Source organism: Erinaceus europaeus, chromosome 1 (genome assembly GCF_950295315.1).
Source record: "Erinaceus europaeus chromosome 1, mEriEur2.1, whole genome shotgun sequence".
In the NCBI taxonomy this organism is placed as follows: domain Eukaryota; kingdom Metazoa; phylum Chordata; class Mammalia; order Eulipotyphla; family Erinaceidae; genus Erinaceus; species Erinaceus europaeus.
In genome coordinates this window covers 169,096,149-169,119,429 of record NC_080162.1, presented here as the reverse complement: position 1 = coordinate 169,119,429, position 23,281 = coordinate 169,096,149, and the positions used below count along the sequence as shown (strand labels likewise).

At 36.5% G+C, this 23,281-nt stretch overlaps 1 protein-coding gene across 1 annotated transcript; it reads right to left on the bottom strand.

Annotated features, from left to right (window-relative positions):
• Positions 1–1,955: 1,955 nt before the first annotated feature.
• SLC7A13 (solute carrier family 7 member 13) lies at positions 1,956–21,858 on the bottom strand. Its single transcript, XM_007517366.1, is given in 4 exon segments — positions 1,956–2,228; positions 4,659–5,020; positions 16,357–16,488; positions 21,174–21,858. Coding segments are annotated over 4 exon segments (1,452 nt in total).
• Between the last annotated feature and the right edge of the window lie 1,423 nt (positions 21,859–23,281).

Here is a 23,281-nt window from a genome sequence, read left to right as displayed (position 1 = left end):
AGTTCAAGAAAACCAGAAAGCTTTCTCAGAACTATTGCAGATCTCAACTTGTTCTGGATACAGAAGTAAAAACTTCTCCGGTGACATTTATTTTGCTGATTTCATGAGGCATACAAGAGACAGTATCTCTGATGCCCTATTTTTACAGTACAAATGAGATTACATTTAAACTTCTAAGTCAGTCATACACAACTCCACAGTACACTTGAATTAAATAGCATCACTAATTGCACTTTAGAGAATACAGGAGATAGGCCCCTTGCAAAATATCATCAAAGGAATGCTAATAGGTGGTTTCAAAATATGTTCTTAAATATGTCAGAAAGGTAAAATACTATTGGTCTTGAGTAATGCATAGGGATTCTGGATAGCAGATTTACTAAGTAAATATTTAAGAAGACCTTATATCCAAAAATAATATATTACAAAACCCATATTACATTTATGTTTCAATTTTTCTTGAAAGACATTTTTAGCCCTGGATTTTGCTACCAACACTCAATATATTATCAAAGAGAGAGACAGAGATAGAGAATGATAGAGAGAAAGAGAGAGAGAGAACAGACTTGACTAAAAGGTATCTCACTTAATCTTAGAATAGACATACCTCAGCTATAATTTATAGGAAAGACTTAGGAGGTTTCTATGTGCTGTGGTGTCAGAACAATAAACAAAATATAACATTTAAAACCAACAAGCTGATAGTACTGTTAATTCAGACTATACTTGGAAATACTGCATTGATTTTTTTTTAATTATTTGATGAAAGAGATAATGATTTACAAGACAGTTGTTGTCAGAGTATAATTCCATATCTTTCCATGATAACAAGAAAGATTCTAAAAATTTGGCTCATGAGATTATGGAGGCTGATAATTTCAAAGTCTGCAGTGTGAGCAGTAGGATAGCTTGATGACACAATTCAAATTAAAAGCTGCCTTCTGACAGAACTCCTTCTTGCTTAAAGGAAGTCAATCTTTCTATTAAAATCTTCAACCAATTAGATAAAAGTTCAATTGTGGAAGGTAATATGCTCTACACAGAACCCACTGATATTAATATTAACTTCATCCAAAAATAACAAAAAGAAAAAGTGAGACACATATCTACTAATGCAAGCAAAATAGAGGCTAAGACTTTCCTAGGCAGATGACCTCACCAATGCCTCCTGTAACTTCACCTCTTCAGACCCCTTTCCTATTAGAAAAAGAAAGAAACAGGCTGAGGATATGGGTTGGTCCATGTCCAGAGGGGAAGCAGTTACAGAAGCCAGAAGTCTCACCTTCTGCACCCCATAAAGACTTTTGGTCCATAATCCCAAGGGGTAGACGATAGAGGAAGTAAACCAGAGGTCTCTGTACTCCTACTCCATCAAGATCCAAAGCATCGATCACTAGGAATTTTGTTTTTATGGCACTAACAAAAGGGAAGTGAATCTGGAAAATACCAGAAGAAGCCAAGCACAGTTTCACTTATCTGCGAGAGAAGAAGAAAAAAAGAAAGGCACCTGAAAGTCGTAATAAGTATAGGGATGAACTAGAAAAGAAGTGAAGGCAAGACCATGAAAAAAATGGGGAAAATTATATATGTACAGATATAGATAGATAGATATAGAATTAGCCAGTGTCAGTGATCTTGGGAGAATTACTGCAGTTTCCAATGAAGGGGATGGGACACAGAACTCTGGTCATGAGAACTTGATGGAATGATACCCTTATTACCTTACAATTTTATAAAAATAAAAAAATAATTTTTAAAATGCAAGCAAGTAAAATCCAATATTTTAGCCAATAAAACAGAGTTTTAATTATGCATAACAACTTCTGTATGACCCTTTAAAGTAAACATTATCCTGGACACTTTCATGTTATTTCATGCCACAAAGAAAATGACCATAGACATCTTAATCAATGTTCCATAGTATTCTTCATCTTTATTTGGAATTTGGCAAGTTCTTAAAAGGCTACTATTTTAACTGCTTCTTCTTCTGACATAAGTTCATCAGACACATCAGGAATGCAAATATTAAACAGAAGTTGTAAATAGCATGTTATTTTGTCAAACCAAATCAATTTCAATCTAAAATGTATGAAAGGGATGTAAAACAGAAGTCCACTGAGAATAAAGAGACACACGTAGATGTAATTCATGTGTGGAGACTTCACCAAAGGTATGAAAACCAAGCAAAGGCTGATGGCCATTGTTACCAAAGGAAGTGGTAAAAACACCTGAGAAAAAGAAACAGTTTTTAAAATTTAGAAATGAAAACCATATCATAGGTACCTGCATAATTATAAACACAAAAAAGCACATAATAATAGAAAGTAGGACAATTTATCTGAGTCCAGATAAACCTGGCTTAGGAGTTAAGATAAAGAAAGAAAGAAAGAAAGAAAGAAAGAAAGAAAGAAAGAGAGGAAAAGAAAGGAAGAAAGAAAGAAAGGAAAAGAAATATGTTGAAGGCCCTCATTGTCATGACTATGACTTAAAAGAAGGAACAGTCTAGCACTTGACTATTTATAGAAATAAACAATTCTGACCATTTGCTAGTTAGATAACCATCTTCTTTAAGAGTGACTTCAGGGGTCGTATCTATGTGTCAACAAATGTGCTATAAACCATTATCCCCCAGGAGCAGGTGGTGGCGTACCTGATTAAGTGCACAAACTACAGCGTACAAGGACCTGGGTTCAAGTCCCTGGCCCCCACCTGCAGGGTGAAAGCTTCACAAGCTGTAAAGTAGAGCTGTAGGTGTCTCACTGCCTCTCTCCTTCCCTATCTCCCTCTCTCCTCACAAGTTCTCTCTGTCTCTATCCAATGATAAATAAATAATAAATTTTTTTTAAAAAAATTAATCCCCTCAAAAATATAGCACTTCTCAATAAATTACAGTTAGAGGATGGTTAGATGGAAGAAGGAAAAAGGGACTGAAAAGAAAAGATGGTTGTAACTCAACTAATGCTGATGATAGAAGGTTGCTTTCTAATTGCCAGTGTTCTTTCTTATATTTTGTATTTAGTGAAAAGCAAATACACTACAGGGCCTCTTAACTCTTAGATCCATTCATGCTCTGTGAGGTTTTGGAGACTGACTTAATTTTTCTATACCTGTTTGCTCATCTATAGCATATAAATACAGGAGTATCTGCCTTTTATATGATAGGGGATGAGATAATCTTCACAGGGGTAAAGAGTACCTTCGGATCTTGTGTATAATGATGGAAAAAGTCCTAAGTTGCGGGTGAGAGTGTGTTGCAGACACCTACCCCGGGAGATGAGAAACTGTGCACATGATACTGTAAATCACTAACTCCCAACAAAATAAAACGGAAGGAAGGGAGGAAGGAAGGAAAAAAGAAATAAAGAAGGAAGGAAGGAAGGAAGGAAGGAAGGGAAGGAGGAAGGAAAAAGAAAGGAAGAAAAAAGAAAGAGAAAGAGAGAGAGAAAGAAAGAAAGAAAGAAAGAAAGAAGGAAAGAAAGAAAGAAAGAAAGAAAGAAAGAAAGAAAGAAAGAAAGAAAGAAAGAAAACCTCATAATGACCCTGGGTTCATACTGCCAGAGGGTTAAAGAATAGGAAAGCTATCAGGGAGGCGATGGGATATGGAGTTCTGGTGGTGGGAACTGTGCAGAATTGTACTGCTCTTATCCTATGGTTTTGTTAGTGTTTTCTTTTTATAAATAAAAATTAATAAGAAAAAGGGAGGGAGGAACGAAGGAAGGGAGAGAGAAAAAAACGAGAGGAATATCTTTGTGATATACAAACCTTTCATATAAAGAGTAGCCAAACTAATGCTATTTCACAATTTTGATAATTGAAGTCAAGGGTCAGCTTTCTCCGATAGCAGGCTTATGCAGCCAAAACTTTGTTTACTTCCTCTTTTTATGTTGTAAGAAGGGTTTCCTGTCAAACTTCTCACTCTGGCTGAATTACGTTTAAGAGTAAGGAAAGTAAACAAATTTATCAATGTTTAATTTTTTTTTTTCCCTCCAGAGTTATGGTTGGGGCTCAGTGCCTGCACTACGAATTCATTTTGTTGCCCTTGTTATTGTTGTTGTTATTGCTGTTGTTGTATGACAGAGAGAAATCAAGAGAGACGGGGAAGACAGAAGGGCAAGAGAAAGAAAGACATCTGCAGACCTGCTTCACTGCTTGTGAAGTGACCCCCCACACACACACCAGACAGTGGGGAGTCGGAGCTGGAGCCAGGGTTCTTAAGCCGGTCCTTGTGCTTTGAGTCACATGCGCTATTGCCTGGCCACCATCAATGATCAATTTAAAGTGATCTTTCAAGAGCACTACTATGCCCTATGACCCCCCCAATAACAGCACTTGTCTCATCTGCTACCCATCTGCTAAATCTGCCCGACTTTGAACAATCTTGTTTGTTTAACTAACTACCAAACCAAAAGATACAGTGTTCTGTCCTACCAGAAGCCTCATCAATGAATCTAATTGAATGTTAAGAATTTTATATCAAGTAAAATCTACTTCCAAAAATTGAAATGAAAACTAAGACCATATATTATCCCTGTGCTTCATAATTTGTGAATAATAAAATATCTATCCAGAGATGTTCTGATATAATTTCCAATACCCTTTTTAAATTTTTTATTTATTATTATTTCATACTGAAAATATTTCAGAAAATTCACTTTTACCTTATAAGGTCTTGGCAGGTTAGGCTCCTGGTACCTCAGTTTTAGTATTCCTGCCATTATTAAAATAGACCAAATAGAAATCACAAAATAAATATAGTTTATCAAGCTGATTAAGTTGTTTGAGACAATAGCGAAAGATGCTATAATGACAATTAGCGACACAGACATAAATGGAGAGGAGTGACTATTAAGCATATTAAATAGTAAAGGCAGTTGTCCCTCTTGGCCAGCAATATATATCACTCTTGAAATGTCAAATACACTAATCAATAAATTGCTAAATAATGAGGCAGAGATACAAAAAGGAAGAATCCATGTTAATGAAGGGATAGCTCTATCCGTCCATGTGGTAGCCACAGCATCTGAAAAAATACAAGGACACACAAAGGGTGGAGTATTAAAAAGAGATGAAAATGATAAAATTTTAGAAATTATTTCAAAATAAAAACCAAGAGATTTTAAAAGTAATGAAGAAAATTTATTTTTGTTTAATTTCACTGTTGATTTCTTTATTTTATAGTATATGACCTTTCATGTGTTCAGTTTTGCCCATTATACTGTATCACATATGGTTATCATTGTGTATGTCTTCTTTAATAGGTTAGGAACTCCATTTCTCAAGGTCAAGGATCATTCTTTTCTATAAAACTAGTACAGCGACACATTTAGTAACAAATATATAGTAAGTTTTCAATAGTACTTGTAAAATGAGTTGATTTTATTGAACAAATGATGGAATGCATGTTAATTTTCTAAAAGTAGGGGGGTAGGGGAGATAGCATAATAGTTATGCAGAAGACTTTTTTGCTTTAGGTTCTGAAGTCTCAGGTTCAATTCCCTCACACTACCGTAAGTCAGAGCTGTGTAGGGCTATGGTAAAGCAAATAAACACATACATAAATACATAAAATAAATCACAGAATGCTAACAGTTGTAGTCAATGTGACTCAAAGCATAGTCCAATGTTGCTGACATAGGAATGAGATTTACAAAGTTTTTAATGCTGTGGGGGATAATCTGAAATACTTAACAGAAAGAAATGTGAACTAGAAAAAAAAAAAAGAAAGAAATGTGAGCCATGTAGATGGAAAATACACAGGACAGGCCTCTGCAACAATGAATTATATGACTCAACATGGTTAGTGCTGAGGTTGAGAAACCTAGCTACTGACCAATCTTTAAAGAATATACTATGGTTGGGAGTCGGGTGGTATCACAGCGGGTCGCAAGGACTCGCATGAGGATCCTGGTTCCAACCCCCAGCTCCCAGCCTGTAAGGGAGTCACTTCACAAGCAGTGAAGTAGGTCTGTAGGTGTCTATCTTTCTCTCCCTCTCTGTCTTCTCCTTCTCTCTCCATATCTCTTTGTCCTATCCAACAATGACAACATCAATAACAACAATAATAATAACTACAACAATAAAACAACAAGGGCAACAAAAGGGAATAAATAAATAAATAAAATATTTTTTAAAATTTAAATATATATACTATGGTTGGGTAGATAGCATAATGATTACGAAAAAGAGGCTCAAGCCTGAGGCTCTGAGGTCCTAGGTTCAATCTCCAGCACCACCAGAAACCACAGCAGAGTATTGTTCTGCTCTCTCTCTGTCTTTAGTACATAAATATATTTTTTTTAAAAAGATATTCTGAGTGGTCCGGGAGGTGGCGCAGTGGATAAAGCACTGGATTCTCAAGCATGAGGTCCTGAGTTCAATCCTTCTCTCTCTCCTCCTATCTTTCTCATTAATAAATAAATAAAATATTTTTTAAATGATATTCTGATTATTTTTGTAGTTTAATATAAATTATAAAAGGCACCAATGAGGACAAGCATGCATTGCTTATGGAAGTCCAAATCATATTCTGCAGTGTAATCTAGGACAAATGATTCAGACAGAGAGAAAGATGTCCTTAGTTTCTCAGTGAAATGAGTGCAGCAGGTCTGGTGTCCCTGGGGTTATGCTCTTGTGTCCTGGTTAGTTTCCAAGGGAACCTCCAGAATACCAACACACTCATTTGTAACAAGTAGTAAAACTTTTTCAATATAGAAAAATTATGATCTTATCAATGAATCTTGCTGTTGAAGATGTTTATTTTCTATTTTTTTATTATTTTATTATCTTTATTTATTGGCCAGAGACAGCTAAAAATCAAGAGGGGAGAAGGAGACAGACAGAGACAGAAAGACATCTGTAGCACTGCTTTACTACTTGCAAAACTTTCCCCTTGCAGGTGGGGACCAACAGCTTGAACCTGAGTCCATGAGCACTGTAACGTGCACTCAACCAGGTGTGTCACCACCATGCCCCAAGGATCTTTATTTTCAAACCAATGGTTTTGCAAAGAGACTCTCATGCCTCAGGCTTCAAAGTCCCAGGTTCCATCCCCTGCACTATTATAAACCAGAGCTGAGCAGTGTTCTGGCTAAAAAAAAAAAAATGTAGCACATCAAAGTTTTCATGGCTAAAGCCCCAAAGTTCATTGGTATCACTGTATGCCAGAGTTGAGCAATGATCTTGTCTCTCTTTATCTCTTTCTCTCTCTTTCTCTCACTCCCTTCTTTTGTCCCTTTCCTTTCTCTCACAAACAAAAAAGTTAGAACAAATAATACTGAAACACATAAAATATAAATGTCTCTCTCCTTAACAATCCTTCATTCACATACCCTAGACTAAACTACTGCTATCTTTCTCTCTAGTTTCACAGAAAATTCCTTTCTATTATTATCATTGTTTCTTCTTTATTGGGGAATTAACAGTTTAAAGTCAACAGTAAAATGCAGTAGTTTGTACATGTGTAACATTTCTTAGTTTTCCACATAACAATTCAACCCCCACTAGGTTCTCCTCTGCCATTATTTTCCACAGGACCTGAACCCTACCCCTGACCCCATAGTCTTTTTTTTTTTTAATATCTTTATTGGGCAAATTAAAGCTTTACAGTCAACACTAAAATAAAATACAATAGTTTGTACATGTGTTAACACCTCTCAGCTTTCCACATAACAATTCAAACCCCACCAGGTCCTCCTCTGTCTTCCAGGACCTAAACCCTCCCCCCAACACCAGAATGTTTTACTTTGGTGCAATATACCAACTCCAGTCCAAGTTCTGCTTTGTGTTTTCCTGTCTGTTCATATTCTTTAATTTCTGTCTATGAGTGGCATCATCCTATATTTACCCTTCTCTTTCTGGCTGTTCTCACTTAAACATGATTACTTCAAGCTCCATCCAAGATAGGGTGAAATCACCATTTATAATAGCTGAGTAGTATCTCATTGTGAATATAGACAGCCACTTGTTCAACCATTCATCTGTTGTTAGACACATGGGTTATTCCAGGATTTTGGCTATCACAAATTGTGCTGCTCTGAACATAGGTATACACAAATCTTTTGGGATGGTTGTATTTGGTTCCTTAGGATATATCCCCAGGAGAGGAATTACAGGGTCATAGGGTAGGTGCACTTCCAGCCTTCTGAGAGTTCTCCAGATTGAGCTCCACAGGGGCTTGACCACTTGACATTCCCAACAGCAGAGCAGAAGGAATTCCTTTGTCCCCACAATCTCTCCAGCACTTGTTGCTGCTACCTTTTCTGATGTATGACATTCTCACAAGAGTGAAGTGGTATCTCATTGTTATCTTTATTTGCATTTGTCTGACAATTAATGACTTGGAGCTTTTTCTCATATGTTTTTTGACCCTTTGGATCTCTTTTTTGGTGAATATTCCGTGCATATCCTCTCCCCATTTTTGAATTCCCAGAAAATTTCTATGCAGAGGTAAGTATCTGTGAGGGAATGTATTTCTGAACAAGTATGTGTGTGTGCATGTGTATGTGTGTCTGTTTTTCTATTTATGTGTATATGCATATTTAAGCTTACATTTCTTCTTTTTGACATATCCTGATCATATTAAGACATAGCCTTTAGCTTTTTTTTTTTTTTAACAGACCACTTTTCAGCTCAGGTTTGTGGTGCTACAGGGGATTAAGCCTAAAACCTTGGAGCCTCAGGCATGAGAATCTCTGCATAACCATCATGCTATCGCCTCCACCCTAATTATTTTTAAGAACTCTTAGTGCTTCATTATATAATGGAAGTTAAATTACTTATCAGTTCCACATGGGTAGATTCTCAGGTTGTTTTCAACTTTTTGCTAATATAAAATGTGCTTTAATGAGCACACTTGTACCTTCAGATCTCAGTAGTTGTATGATTCTCTTTTGAACATAAATTTTGAGAACTGGAATTTGAGTTTAAAAAGTATATTTATCTTAAGTAAGTGAGCTAGTACAAGTCTACTCTTTCAAGCTAATTGTAACTAGTTGTTAATAGATGACTTTAGCATTTCTACTTTGCTCCAAAATTTGCTCCTTGTCCTCCACCCCCGAGTTTCCCTCGGTATCTTAGTACTCCTGTGTGGTGGCTGGGCTGAAACTCAAGGACTTACTCATGCTTATGTAAGGTATGTGCTCTACCAGATGAGTTATCTCTCAGCCATTCTTTCAGAACTCCTAGCCACATTTCAGACAGATCAGGTACCTACAGGTTGGTATGGACACAGACTTTTTTTTTTTTTCTTTTCTTTTTTTTTAACCCAGAGCACTGCTCAGCTCTGGCTTATGGTGGTGTATAAGATTGAACCTGGAACTTCAGAGCCTCAGGCTTGAGAGTCTCTTTGCATACCCATTATGCTATCTACGCCCACCCTGGAGACAGACTTCCTAGCCACACTTCATTGACCTGCTACTTCTATGTTTGTTTGGGCCAACTGTACCTTAATCTCTGCTTCCAAGTAGTTTATTCTTAAGACTATCTTCCTGTGCTCATAATTCTGTATGTTTTTAAAAATAAGATGGAATCCTCAAGCACATAAAGTGGGAGAATTCCTTTCAGCAGTGTCTTCACAGAACTTCAGTAATGGGAGTCGGGCTGTAGCACAGCCGGTTAAGCGCAGGTGGCGCTAAGCTCAAGGACCGGCGTTAGGATCCCGGTTCGAGCCCCTGGCTCCCCACCTGCAGGCAGGTCCCTTCACAGGCGGTGAAGCAGGTCTGCAGGTGTCTTTCTCTCCCTCTCTGTCTTCCCCTCCTCTCTCCATTTCTCTCTGTCCTATCCAACAACAACGACATCAATAATAACTACAACAATAAAACAACAAGGGCAACAAAAGGGAATAAATAAATAAAATTAAAAAAAAAAAAAGAACTTCAGTAACACTAAAGTTCTCAGATTAAGAGGGAAACTAGGATTGAGAAGAGGTAGTGTAGTGGTTATGTACAATATCTTTCATGCCTGAGACACCAAAGGTATTTATTTGTAGGTTTTCAAAAGAAATATTTAGAGGTAGCAGTTTACTAGGCAATGGTTTAGTAGTACAATTTCACACCTCTTCATGAAGTATGTCACTGTATCACAGCCAAGACCAAAGTACCAATATCCTCCACCAAGGTCTATTGGACTCACTCCGTATTTTTTTCTTTCTTTATTGGGGAATTAATGTTTTACATATTACAGTAAATATAATAGTTTTTAAATGCATAACATTTCTCAGTTTTCCATATAACAATACAACCCCCACTAGGTTCTCTGTCATCCTTTTTGAACCTGTATTCTCCCCCACACATCTCACAAAATAGGAGAAGATCTTTACATGCCATACATCAGACAAGAAGCTAATAACCCAGATATATGAAGAGCTTGCCAAACTCAACAACAAGAAAACAAAGAACCCCATCCAAAAATGGGGAAAGGACAAGGACAAAATATTCACCACAGAAGAGATCCAAAAGGCCAAGAAACACATGAAAAAAAATGCTCCAAGTCTTTGATTGTCAGAGAAATGCAAATAAAGACAACAATGAGATACTACTTTACTCTTGTGAGTATGTCATACATCAGAAAATGTAACAGCAGCAAATGCTAGAGATGTTGTGGGGTCAAAGGAACCCTCCAGATCTGTTGGTGGGGATGTAAATTGGTCCAACCTCTGTGGAGAACAGTCTGGAGAACTCTCAGAAAGCAAGAAATGGACCTACCCTATAATTCTGCAATTCCTCTCCTGGAGAGGATGTGGTGGATCACATTGATTGATTTGCGAATATTAAACCAACCTTGCATCCCTGGGATAAACCCCACTTGGTCATGATGAATAATCTTTTTAATATACTGCTATATCCAGTTGGCTAGAATTTTGTTCAATGTTTTAGCATCTATGTTCATCAGAGATATTGGTCTAGTTTTCTTTTTTGGTTGTGTCCCTGTCTGCTTTTGGTATCAAAGTGATGTTGGCTTCATAGAAGCTAGAAGGGAGCATTCCAGTGTCTTCAATCTTCTGGAAGACTTTTAAAAGTAGAGGTATTAGTTCTTCTTTGAAAGTTTTGTAGAATTCATTTGTAAAACCATCTGTTCCAGGACTTTTATTTTTGGGAAGGTTTTTGATAACTTTTTCAATTTCATTAGCTGTGATGGGCCTGTTCATGTTATCCACTTCCTCTTTACTTAATTTTGTAAGTTGGTAGGTATCTAGGAAATTGTCCATTTCTTCCAGCTTCTCTAGTTTGGTGGCATATAGTTGTTTATAGAAGCCTCGCATGATATGTTGAATTTCTGCAGTGTCTGTTGTGATACCTCCACTTTTATTTATGAGCCTGTTTATTTGGGTCTTCTCTCTTTTTTGTTTTGTGAGTCTGGCTAAAGGTTTGTCAATTTTGTTCACTCTTTCAAAGAACCAACATTTACTTTTGTTGATCTTTTGTATGGCTTTCTTATTTTCAATCTTATTTATTTCTGCCCTAACTTTAGTTATTTCTGTCCTTCTGTTTGCATTAGGGTTCCTTTGTTCTTCTTCTTCTAGATATTCAAGATGTGCAATCAGGCTGCTTATTTGTGCTTTTTCTTGTCTCCTAATGTGTGCTTGTATGGGTATGTACTTCCCTCTCAGTACTGCCTTAGCTGTGTCCCAAATATTTTGATAACTTGGGTCTTCATTTTTATTGAACTCTCAAAACATTTTGATTTCTTCATTTATTTCCTCTTTGACCCAATAGTTGTTAAGAAGTGTACTGTTGAGCTTCCACATTTTAGTACAATTACTAATCTTTTGTTGATTGTTCAGTGTTAGTTTAATTCCACTGTGGTCTGAGAAGATGCTTGGGATGATTTCAATGCTCTTGAATTTGCTGATGCCATCTTTGTAGCCTAACATATGGTCTATCCTTGAGGATGACCCATGTGGACTTGAGTAGAATGTGTGTTCCTGTTTCTGGGGATGAATGACTCTGAAAATGTCCAATAGTTCTAGTTTATCTATCCCCTTATTTAGCTCCCTTATGTCTTTATTGATTTTCTGCCTGGATGATCTGCCAAGTTGAGAGAGTGTGGTGTTGAAGTCCTCTATTATGACTGTACTGCTGTTAATATATTGCTGTAGCTCTTTCAGTAGAAGTTTGATGTATTTAGATGGCTTCTCATTGGGTGCATAGATGTTAATAATTGTTAAGTTCTCTTGATTGACTGATCCTCTGAGCATTAAGTAGTGTCCATCCTATCTTTTTTATTTGATTTATTTTAAAGTCTATCGTGTCAGATATGACAATAGCTATTTCTGCCCCTTTTTGTGGGCCATTGGCTTATATGATAGTTTTCCATCCTTTCACTTTGAGTCTGTGTTTGTCTTTTTGAGTTAAGTGGGTTTCCTGCAGACAGCATATTGTTTGGTTGTGTTTTCTGATCCATCTTCCTACTCTGTGCCTTTTAATAGGTGAATTCAGGCCATTGACACAGATTGATATCTAAGATTGAAGATATTTTAATGCCATTCTTGGATATTTCTAGAGTGTTCTTATAAATGGCGTATTTATGGTGGTCTGACTGTTTATAGGAGACCTATCAGAACTTCTTTCAGGGCAGGCTTGGTGATAGTTTATTGTTTCAACTGTGGCTTGTCTGAGAAGGTTTTTATGCCTCCAGCTAGTCTCAATGATAGTCTAGCAGAATACAGTAGTCTTGGTTGAAAACCTTTCTCATTGAGCACTCGATAGATATCTTGCCATTCTCTTCTGGCCTGTAGTGTTTGTGTGAAGAAGTCTGCTGCTAATCTTACGGGTTTTCCTCTTTAGGTGACTCTTTGTTTTTCTCTTGCAGCCTTCAGGATCCTTTCTTTATCCTTATTCCTTTCCATTCTAAATGTGTTGTGTCTTGGTGTCTTTAAGTCTGGGTTAATTCTGTTTGGAACCCTCTAGGCTTCTTGAACCTGTATGTCTTTGATGTTGTCTAGACTAGAGAGGTTCTCAACTATTATGTCCTGAAGAATGCTTTCTTCCCCTCCCTCTCTATCTTCCTCTGGTAAGCCAATAATGCCTATATTATTTCTTTTGAAGTCATCTCATAGGTCTCTGTTATTGTTTTCAGTATCTCTTAATCTCTTTTTGAGACCTCTTACTTGATCTCAAAAATTAGCAAGATCTCATCCTTGATCTTGGTAATTCTGTCCTCAGCCTCACTGATTCTATTCTCTGTTCCCTCTACTGTTTTCTGGAGTTCATCTATTTTGTTCCCCTGTTCTTATACTCTTTTGGCTTGTTCAGCTAGTTGTGTTCTTAGCTCAGCTATTTCAGCTTTCAGCTCTCTAACAACCTTGAAATAATTAGTGTTTTCTTCCAGAGTCTCATTTGTTGTTTCTGCATTTCTGATGATAATTCTTTCAAACTCTTTACTCACTCCTGTGATTATTTCCTTAACTAGTGTTTGGTTGTTGACCTCATTATTTTGTTCTTTAACCTTTGGGGGGCTTTTAGCTGGACTCTTTCCTGGTTCATTTCTCCAATATTTCTTCTTGTTGGTTTAACCATTTTATATAGTGTCTTATGAGGTCCCTCTCTCAGTACTTTTCAAATTACTGGTCACTCTTGCCTGGATTGACTTGTGTCTAAGTAAGGTAATTAATGGATTCACAGTTGTGGAAATTGACCGTTGTTCAATAGTATTTTAATCCCTGAGTTGGAGCACAGTAGCTTAAAAGCCTCTTTTGTTCTTTTTCTTCCCTGTAGGCTATGGGAGCCTGAGGGCTTTTAAACTATAAGTAGTCTTCTTAGCTTAATCACTGACTCCTGACCAAGAGATAAAGCAGGGTGTGGCAGAGATAATCCAGTGGTTATGCAAAGAGTCTCTCACAACCCCACAGAGTTATACATCTTCTCCTGAGTTTCCTGGTTAGTTCTCTGTTCCCTGGTGTCAGCACAGGGCCCTCCTCCCCACCCCCACCCATTGCTCCAGCTTCTGAGGACAGTAACAATGAAGACTCACAGTTGCATCTGGTGAGTCTTAGTGGAGTCCTCTCCTCCCTTCAGCCGTCTTTTTGTTGGTGAAACAGACTGGAGGTGGTGTCTCAACTGGCAAACTGCTGGACTCTTACCAGCCACTCAATCTTTCCCTAGGCTCCTCTCTGTCCAGGAGCCACACATGTTTGCATTCACCGGCATCCATTATAAGTTAAATGATGAGCAATTAACATCAAAGTGCTTAATTGTTCTTCCACACATATTCCATTCCAAAACTATAAAACCAACCATGAAATTGCTGGAAACATGAAATACCAGAGGACATAGTAATAACTGATCAGTATAGCCAGAATACTGGCAGTTCTAACAGACTTTAACTTCGATGAACTATAAAGACCAGGCCAACTGATAAGCAATCCTGGCCACACCTGTAATTACCATTGTAGATTTAGTCTCTACATAATCAGAGCTGTTAACAAATCATCCAGTTTAGCATTAATTTAGTGCCTTGAATATTCAGAGTCTTGATCACATCTTGTTTTCAGCTCCCTAAAATACCTAGATCATTATGAATCAACACTAATACCATAAGTACGGTGACTTTCTACATGGCCAAAACACAAGGATTGAGCCAAAAGTTTTTAAGAGTGAAATGTTAAGCCTCCTTTAGATTTATTTTCAGCCCTTCAAAGATTCATGAGAACAATAACAGTTGCTCCCAAGAGATTAGTTATTAAGTTCCTGGTTAATATGTTACCCTAAAAAGATGGTGACTCAAAGTCTAGTGCTGGTTTAAGGAAATCACTAGTCTTCCATATTCCCCATTACTCATTTTTTTAAACAAATTTCCCTTTATCCCTTGATTCTGTTACTTATTTTTTTATTATTATCTTTATCTATTTATTGGATACAGACAGTCAGAAATCGAGAGGATAGGGGGTGAAAGTGACAGAGACACCTGCAACCGTCTCAAAATTTTTCCCCTGCAGGTGGGAACCAGAAGCTCGAACTCGGTTCCTTGTGAATTGTAACATGTGCACTCAACCAGGTGTGCCACCACCTGGCCCCCTGTTACTTTTTTTTTGTTTGCCTTCAGGCTTTTTGCTGGGGATCGGTGCCTACACCATGAATCCACTGCTCCTGAAGGCCATTTTCCCCCTTTTGTTGCCCTTGTTGTGGTTATTATTGTTATTTTTGATGTCATTCATTGTTGGATAGGACAGAGAGAAATGGAGTGAGGAGGAGAAGACAGAGTGGGGGAGAGAAAGATAGAGACCTGCAGACCTGCTTCACTGCCTGTGAAGCAACTCCCCTGCAGGTGGGGAGCCGGGGGCTCGAACTGGGATCCTTATACTGGTCCTTGTGCTTTGCGACACGTGAGCTTAACCCACTGCACCACCACCCGACCCCCAATTGTTACTTATTTTTAAAAGTGTATTTCTTTGATATTTTATTCTTTATTTTATAATTAGCATCTGAAAATAGTTTCTTTTTTATAAAATTTGTGTCAAATGCTTAGAGACACTGACACCACATATTTTAGTTATATATGATAGAAAATGGTATTACACTTTACTATATGTGAGGACCTAGGTTGATCCCCTATGCATCACATTGAGGGAGGGGAGCAGAGCTCTGTAAGTGGTGGAGCAATGCTGTAGTGTTTTTCTTTTTTCTTTCTGTCTCTCTGTCTTTCCCCTTTTGTCTAAGAAAAAAAATAAAAGAACATTATAAGCACAATATCCCAGTGATAAGAATGACAGGGAAAAAAAAAGAATAAAAATTATAAAATGTGGGTGGAGGTAGATATTATAATGGTTATGCAAAGAGATTCTCATGCTGAGGTTCTGCAGTCCCAGGCTCAGTCCCATGTAACACCATAAACCAGAGCTGATCAGTGCTCTGGTAAAAATAAATAAATAAATAAATAAATAAATAAATAAATAAATAAATATAGACTGTATTACTAGCATTAGTCACATGCACCAACTGACTATTAGAATCTTCTCTTTTAACTTCTCATGTCCTACATTTTAAGCATATCATTTTTGTGTCATTTGGAAAGTTAATGCTGTGAATATTTTAGTAGCTATAAACACCTGATTACATACCATCACTGCAGTGAGACAAGATCGTGAAAGGAATGATAACATCTTGAATCCAATATGTAAACTGGGTCAGCATTCTATATTTTTTCATATTATCAGAAAATGCATTGTCACACTTTGTTATATGAAATCATGTGCTATAACCCCTTCTGTTATTTTTGAAAAATACAATTTGATTTTTCATAGAGAATAATGAAAAGCAATCAGTAGTCTCAACTGGTAAAGTGATAGCTAGGGCCTTAAAAGATTAGAACTGTTCTTATTATTGTTTTTATTATTCTTAATTTAGTTATTGGCGTACACACCTGAGGAGAGAATTTCCTTGGGTGTCAGTACTGTCAGGTAGGAAATGTTAACGAATAAAAATATCACAGCCACTAGAGGGAACACAGTAAATATACATCTTAGAATTGTCTTCCTGGGTTTCTTCAACTCTCCTATAACACATAAAAGAGCAAAATAAAAGTTGGTCAAAATTATTTCTTACATTACAATTATTTCTTACAACAAAATTATTTCTTACATTTCACTTCAAAATGTATGAAGTATTGGACTGACTTCTCCTTACCCACCCTTTATGAGTTTGGTGCTACGTGAATAAATGGGAGCAGGGACATATCATCTTTCTCAGAGATGTGAAAAGCTCTAAAGCAAAATGTAAAAATGGAAATGAGCGTTGTTGACAGGTCGATCCATACTCTCAGCCTGCCTCTCTCTTTCCCTAGTAGGGCGGGTTTTGGGGAATTGAAACTCCAAGACATTGGTGGGGTTGTCTGTCCAGGGAAGTCTGGTTAGCATCATGCTAGCATCTGGAACCTGGTGGCTGAAAAGAGAGTTAACATATAAAGCAAAACAAATTGTTAACTAATCATGAACCTAAAGACTGGAATAGTGTGGATGAAGAGTTGGGAGGAGGGGGGTCTCCATTTTGTAGATAGCTAGCAGGCATATTTTAGTTATATTCCAAAGGACCTGTGGCTATACTAGTTTTTGTTTGTTTGTTTGTTTGTTTGTTTGTTTGTTTGTTTTTAAAGTGGAGAAGCAATTACAGAAGCCAGACCTTCCACCTTCTGCATCCCACAATGACCTTGGGTCCATACTCCCAGAGGGTTAAAGAATAGGAAAGCTATGGGGGGGGGGGATGGGATACAGAGTTCTGGTGGTGGGAATTGTGTGGAGTCGTACCCCTCTTATCCTATGGTTTGTCAGTGTTTCCTTTTTATAAATAAAATAAAATATAAAAAAAGAAAAAATTGGAAATGAAAGTTATGACCATAGGATTCTTAGAGCCTAACTGTGTCTTCAGCTTCATCTATTAGTATGATGATCATAGGGACACAATGGTGAACTAAAACAAACATGAAATTCACCTCAAAAGAGGAGCACAATAAATGCATAAACAGAAATACTGCAAAAACAAACTTCCAGATATGAAAAGAGAAAAATGAAACAGAAGGACTCCAAGAAATTGTAGACAGAGAAAGACTACAGAAAGCTCCTTATGAGGACTCTCCAAGAATCTAAAAATAGTATGGAAAAGCATATTCAAGAGTTGAAAGAATATTTCACTAAGGAGTTAGGAAACACAAAAGAAGAACTTTGAACAGAGTTATCAGAACATATGAAGGAGTTTCAATCAGAGTTCTCTAAGAAAGTAGAACACATGAAAGAAGAACAATCAGAGTTCACTGAGCAGTTAAAGCATGAAACTATCTTATTTCTAAGACTACAAGGATCTCTTTCCATTCTCTTTAAGGTCCATATTTCTCCTAGTCCTGGAACCTGTACTCATATTTCTTAATGTCCTTTTTCTCTCTGATACTTTACCGTTATACTGTCTCTGTTTCATATGAAATAAATAAAACAAATATTTTAAAAGGTAATTGAACATTATAGACATGAGTTAATGATCTGAACCTATGCCCCCAGACAACGATGTTAGAATTACATACAAATCTCTAATACCTTGGAAGCCAATCATTGCTAATATACAGCAAAATATCTCAGATTTCTAAACTGAAAGCCAACAAAAGAGCCAGACAAGGAAGGAAGGAAGGAAGGAAGGAAGGAAGGAAGGAAGGAAGGAAGGAAGGAAGGAAGGAAGGAAGGGAGGAAGGAATAGATACTGGTGGCTGAGCATTCTAGCTTTGTTTTGTTTGGCTTTTTTAAGTACAGAAACTTCCTGTATTTCTATTGTTCCTGAAAATTGTTTGTTTGGGTTTTCTTTGAAACACAATATTATTTTTCTAGCATGTTTCCTTTTTACTATTCAGTCTAAGTTTCTGTTACTTAAGATAAATAAATCCCTCTGATAAATTTTTATTTCTCTTTGACAAATGTCAAAATTATTTCATCAGAATCTGCCCAGAGATTCAATGTATTACCCATGGTGTACACCATTCTCAGTTAACTAAGCACAGAAGAGTGAAGAGTAAAGAGAGAACCCTCATGTAATGAATGTTTTCTTAGCCACTCATCAGTTGTAGACTTTTGAACAATTTGTTGATTGTTAAGTTTTCAATTTCCTTACCTGTATACTGAGAGAAATGAAAAATAATGGAAACTGAAATTTCAATAAAATGTTTAGCACTCAGTAAGCTATTAGTGACTGGGGCTATTAAAGCTTTTGTGCTAGCAAAAAGATAATTTTTAGGGTTAACTATACTTTGTTTTTCATTACTTACTCTCATTATGTACTTGTTCTAAAGACAGAGTAAGGAATGTAATAAAATACAGAAGTATAACAAGATGGTAGTGAATAGTCATGGTATTAAAAGATGGACTTTGGGAGCTGAGGAGACAGCATACTGGCTCTGTAAAAGATAGATTTTTCTGTACGATGTAAAGTCAGCTAATTACAAATTACTATTTTACAGGTGAAAGTCTTACTTAAAATTAAGTTGTACTTAACATTTATTAAATAAATTGACAATCTGAGCACACACATTTTTTTGGCTTTTGTTTACTGCCAGGTACCTGTGAAGAATTCAATAATTTATAGTTTACTAATGTGGTAAGTCTGTTTTCAGCAAAGAAAAATTATCTAGTAATGTGTTACATCTGGAAATAGACTAAGATAAAATTAGCTCAAATAGAAGGTAGTAATATCTCCTCTACATTTACGAGAGGGTGTGAGAGAGAAATAAGCGGTTTTGCTCATTATTCTGGCCTCAAATATTAGTGCCTCATTCAATCACAAATCATTCTGAGTAATCTTCTCTCATAACTTTCTTTTTTCAATACCTCACTTAAAAATTTTTATTATCTTTATTTATTTATTGGATATAGAGAGAGAGAGACAAAAAGACACTTGTGGCCTTGCTTCACATTATAACACGTTCTCTCAACCAAGAGTGCCACCACCTGGCCCCCCTTACTTTTTTTTTTTAACTAAAAGCAAACTGGCTTTGTGCTTATGTTCAAAGTCTACCAGTAACCTCTTACTAAGTCAATGAGATCAAGTCTAAATACTCCTCTATATTGGAGGCATTTTCACCACATGTATTTCACCAGCTAGGGAAAAATACAGTGATTTTTCTTTTCTTTTTTTTTTTTAAGGACTGTTTATTTAGTATGAAATCAAGTAAATGAGAGAGAACCCTCCAAGGTAAAAGTGTGTGGGGGGGTAATGATGCTACTTCCTGAAAGCATGGAGTGGGGACCATACTTTCTGTTGTGAGAACACAGTCAGTGTAGGGAGAGAATCCAAAGCATATTCAGTTCTAACATGAGGTGGTGCCAGAGATAGAGCTTTAAGTCTCTGGCAGCTCAGGCATGCAAGTTCAGGGACTTAATAGCCCAGTGACTTTCTCCTCTGGTTCTCTAGACATCTGGTGGCTTTCATTGGATCTTTTCTCTCAAACTGTAAATTAAAAGTTGGTATTCTCCAGTTATCCAACTTTAATCCTGTGCTATTTTGTTCTATCACATCTGTGCTTGCCTTAGTAAAAATTTATTGTCAATCTCATTGAATATAAACAGTTTAGCAGTCAGCCAAGATTTCCTGCCATGTCTTATATGCTCCTGGACACTTACTGTCTCCACAGTTTCATTCATAGCTTTCTATTGCTGGAATTTTTTTTTTTTAGACTCAGTTTAAATCACCATATTTTTCACATAATAACACAGCAAAAGTTTATCCTATCTTTTATAAAATTTCCATAGAAACCCCACTGTCCCCGTATAGCCACTTATTAAATACCATTACTCTCTTATAAGTTATAGAATTGTGGTAATTTAATTTATAATGTTAATTTTGTAGCTGAAGGGAGAAAAACTAGTTCAGAAATGTAAAGATGCTTTCCAGTGTTTCATTCAGACATACATTTTACTCATTTTAAAGTACTATTACATAGTTACAGGTAAAGCATTTAAGTTACCAGTATAGCATCCAAAAAAAATAAAAGTTGAGAAAAAATGAAATAAATGAATGTTCCTAGGGAGGCCAGGAAGATGTATAGAGTTCAAGAGAAGGGACTAATGTTAACAAATTAATCCTTTTTTTTTTTTCTGAAGACTATGAAGTGTAGCTTTAGCTCAATACACAATACCTACGATTCTCTTCTCTAAAAATGCCTAAGAGCCTGCCACATAGCCACCCACAACACATACACAGTCTGGCATAGGATGATTCACAAATTCATGGGAGGAGAATATTTCTACAATCCCAGAATTCATGCACTAACAGAGAGGAAACTAGGTAAACATGAACAATTCATATGTGTGGTCCCAGAAAAGAAATCTGAAAGAGAATAGATTCAATAGAATGAGTACTTTTGAGTAAGTGGGAAATAAATGGGGAGAGGTGATTATTCTAAGGTTGGCATATTCTGATCTGATTTATAAAATCACAAAGAAATAAACATTGAATCACAGGGCTAGGGAGATAGAATAACAATTATGCGAAAAGACTTTCATGTGGCAGCAAAATTCCCAGGTTCAATTTGCCATAAACCAGAGCTGAGCAGAGCTCTGGGGGAAAAAAATAGATAAATAAAATTCAAAAACATAATAAAATTTGTATTTCTTATTGGATGTATAAGCCAGGGCTTGAGATTTTCCTCAAATTAGTTTAGTTAATTCATTTTTATTTTAAATTAAAAAATTTTTTTTAATTAATTACCTGCTATAAACGTAAAGCTCGTCCCACCTGCATATGCAAAATTTCCTTGAAAAACAGCTTCTGCAATCTGCATGACTCCTGGAAACTCAGCATCAAAAGCGTTCTGAAGCCTTTCTATGTTCTCCTTTCTCCCTCTTATCAGCAGTACCACCCCATTTATAGAAATAAGGCCAAGTATGGCCATTTTCAGTATGGTACTGGCTGTTTGAAGCCAAGTCACTGGTTTCACACCACGAAAATTCAGAATTCCCATAGTCCACAGGATGGCCAATGCAAGACATTTATTTGGCAGCTCTGGGACAAAACAGCTGGGGTAAAAAGACTGGATGCTATATTTACTGAGGAGCAAGGCTTGGCTGGCAACTACTCCTGGCCCCAGAAATAAATAAGTCCAGAGATTGAGGAAAGAAATCATATCACCAAAACATTTCTTGAGAAAATAGTAGTGAGCTCCGCTACATGGAAAGATTATACTTATCTCTGCAAAACAGAGAGCCTTCATCAGGGCCAGTAAAGCACAAACAACCCAGATACGCAGGGAAAGCCCCACATTCATGCAAGAGTACTTCAATACCCCTTTGGGAGACACAAAAATTCCTGCACCAATTATGTTAATAATTTAAAAATTTGTGCCCCAGCAATATCCAAATACTCTCTTGAGCTGTAGCTTCTTCCCTTTATCCATTATACTGATGAATTTTGAAATTCTATATTAATTACAATTTGTATATTTTCCTGCCTTTATTACTGAAGACAATTTCATGGAGTCTATGAGATAGAAGTGTTATTATTTGTTCCACCTTTAATAAAAAGCCTATTGTCAGTAATTATTAAAAGCTTACTTACAATAATTAACAAAATTTATGTGATGTATCCAAAGAAAATACTGAAAGTTACTTAGTATAGCATAATTCAACTTGTTTTTTTAATGATTATCTAAGTAATGTATTCAGCATTTTAAAAGGAATTTCAAACAACAAAAGGTATTACAGTTTACTTTTCTACTTCACCCCTTTCAAACACATTTTAGTCCTTATATTTCACATATGTATACTATATTTTATATAGTTGTATATATAACTTATTTATATAATGTCTCCATTTTTTTAAGATTTTTTAAATTTTTTTTAATATTTATTTTATTTATTTATTCCCTGTTGTTGCCCTTGTTGTTTTATTGTTGTAATTATTATTGTTGTTGTCGTTGTTGGATAGGACAGAGAGAAATGGAGAGAGGAGGGGAAGACAGAGAGGAGAAGAGAAAGATAGACACCTGCAGACCTGCTTCACCGCCTGTGAAGCGACTCCCCTGCAGGTGGGGAGCCGGGGTTCGAACCGGGATCCTTATGCCGGTCCTTGTGCCTTGCGCCACCTGCGCTTAACCCGCTGCTCTACAGCCCAACTCCCAATGTCTCCATTTTTATTATAATTTACTAATAGTTTACAAGACCATAAGCTTAAAGGGGGTAGAGTTCCACATAACACCTATCACTACAGTCCTGTCCTCTCCCCTCCAACCCACTCTGCCTTGCCACTTTTTTTCCCTCAAGATGACTAACGTAGTTTTCACAAAATCTTAGGAACAGCTTGACTACTTTTTTTTATTTTTGACAAACTCATGTGTTTCAGTTCTTTATATTGTACATTTGAACAAAGCCATCCAGTATTTGTCTCAGAGAAGTATATGTCATTTGGTAACAGATATAAACTATAGCAGATATAAAGAAGACTTTTGGGACACAAACATCAAATCAAAGAACCTCAAGGTACTATTTATGATAAAAAGAATAAGAAAAACAAAATATATATAAGAAAAAATTTAAAATTAATGGAAAATGATATCATTTTAAAACACATATAGGATTGTATGTATGCAACTGTGTTATACATATATACATATTTTATATATAAATACGTCTTTTTTTTTAACAGATCACTGCTCAGCTCTGGCTTATGGTGGTGTAGGGGACTGAACCTGGGACTTCAGAGCCTCAGGCATAACCATTATGCTACCTACCCCCGGCCTATATAAATACATCTAAGAGGGTCTTTCTTAAATTGTTCTTGTCTCAATGTTCTTTGCTTAAATGTCCTCTATTTCTTCCTCT